Raw genomic sequence first — 1629 nt, 5'->3', positions numbered from 1 at the left:
GAAGCGCCGCACGCGACGATGGCNAGCGTCGCCCCCGAAGGCGAGAAGTACGCCGCCGACGCGCCGGCGGAGCAGAAGATGCTTCGCGGTCCGCAGCCGGACGGCGGGCCCCTGCCCGACCAGCCGAGCCTCATGGACTGCGGCGACGGCGCGAGCGTCTGCGGCCACAAGGGCACGAAGGCCTACCCCGCGAACCCGGGCATGCTCGACGCCGGCGCCGTGTCCGGCACCTACGACTGCCCCGCGGCGCCGTGCGCGTCCGTCTACGTCGGCGCGGTCCCGGCCGTCGGCTTCTTGTGCATGTGCCCCAAGTGCGGCCCGGTGCCCGTGTGCTGCGCCATCGCGCCCTTCAACTGCTGCGGCGGCCTGGGCTACGGCGGCACGCCCATCGACTTCCTGTACCTGCCCACGGGCAAGTGCCTGCCCAAGGGCTGCACGCTCGCGGCGACGTGGTTCTGCATCCCGGGCCCCGCGCCCTGCTGCATCGATTTTCACGACGTGGACACGATGGTCACGTCCTGGGTCGTCTGCTGCCCGCGGGTCCACAAGAAGCTCGTCCAGGGCACGATCATCTTCTGAGCGGCGTCGGATGCGACCGCCGCTCTTTTGGATGTCCAGGCGGCGCGCCCGAATTCGCCACACAATAAGCAGCATCGCCCGAGGTCTCGGTGGGGAGGGCTCTGGCAGTCACACACTAAGCGGCATCGCCCGAGGTCTCGGTCGGGACGCAGTTTTTTCCTCCCCGCCGGGCTAAAAACTATCAAAAGCAACACCTCAGGAGCTGCATCGTTGCGATTATTGAAGCAATTACACGCGATGGACGCGCTCCGAGCGTGGCCGAGTCCGCAGTGGTGAAGGTGTCTCTCTGCAGTAGGTGATTGCGTGGGACGGGTTCTTCGGGCCATTGAGGCGGATTCAGCACATTTCCTACTGCAGCGGCCGACGCCGTGAAGTCGGCGTTCCGGGCCTCCATGGGGACGACGAAACGGCCGAGATCGGCACCGCGGGGTGGCCCTCCACCGCTGGAGATGTACTCGATCCCACCGGACACATACTGGGGACGGGGCTCGGGCGGTGGTGTCGGCCCAGACCGCGTTTCTGGACGTGGGGGCCGCTCGGGCTGCCGCGCCACGTTTCTATGCGCGAGTTGGCGGTCGATGTTTTCGACGTCGATGGCCGAGCGGATCAAATGGGACGCCCGCGGTACATAGACGAACGATTCCCGATGCTCCGTGCGCTCGAACACGGTCGAAAAGGGTGCGGGGGACGCCGAAAACCCTCTTCCGACCCCTTGGGACGCCCCGCGCGCGATGCGACGCAATCCTCGGGAGTGACATCCCGCGGGGAATGTGTCCGCGACAGGGTTCCGGTCCTCGCAGCCGCGGGGATCGTTGCGCAACTCTGCGCCTGCGTCGAGCTACGGGCTGGAGAAGACGAGAACTTCGTCCATCGACGCTGCANAAGGGCTGCTCGCAGCCTGATTGTTTGAGTTGCTTTTTCGAGGAATCGGTCGAGTTGCTTTTTTTAGTTTTTAGCCCGGCGGGAAAGTTGTTTAAGCGTTTAGGTTGAAGCTCCCTAAAAACAACACCATTTCCTCCAATCTCCCTACCAAGGCACTTACCTGACGTC

General features: G+C 65.0%; 1 protein-coding gene across 1 annotated transcript; it reads left to right on the top strand.

Moving 5' to 3' along the window:
• Positions 1–18: 18 nt before the first annotated feature.
• On the top strand, positions 19–579 carry AURANDRAFT_69301 (hypothetical protein; the record flags this gene model as incomplete). The annotated part of the gene is made up of 1 exon (XM_009045063.1): positions 19–579. One exon carries the CDS (start codon positions 19–21, stop codon positions 577–579), a length of 561 nt encoding a protein of 186 aa, XP_009043311.1.
• Positions 580–1629: the final 1050 nt, after the last annotated feature.

Source organism: Aureococcus anophagefferens (assembly GCF_000186865.1).
Source record: "Aureococcus anophagefferens unplaced genomic scaffold AURANscaffold_1328, whole genome shotgun sequence".
Classification (NCBI taxonomy): domain Eukaryota; class Pelagophyceae; order Pelagomonadales; family Pelagomonadaceae; genus Aureococcus; species Aureococcus anophagefferens.
Note: the sequence above shows the minus strand (reverse complement) of the source record. Positions and strands in the feature narration are given on the sequence as shown.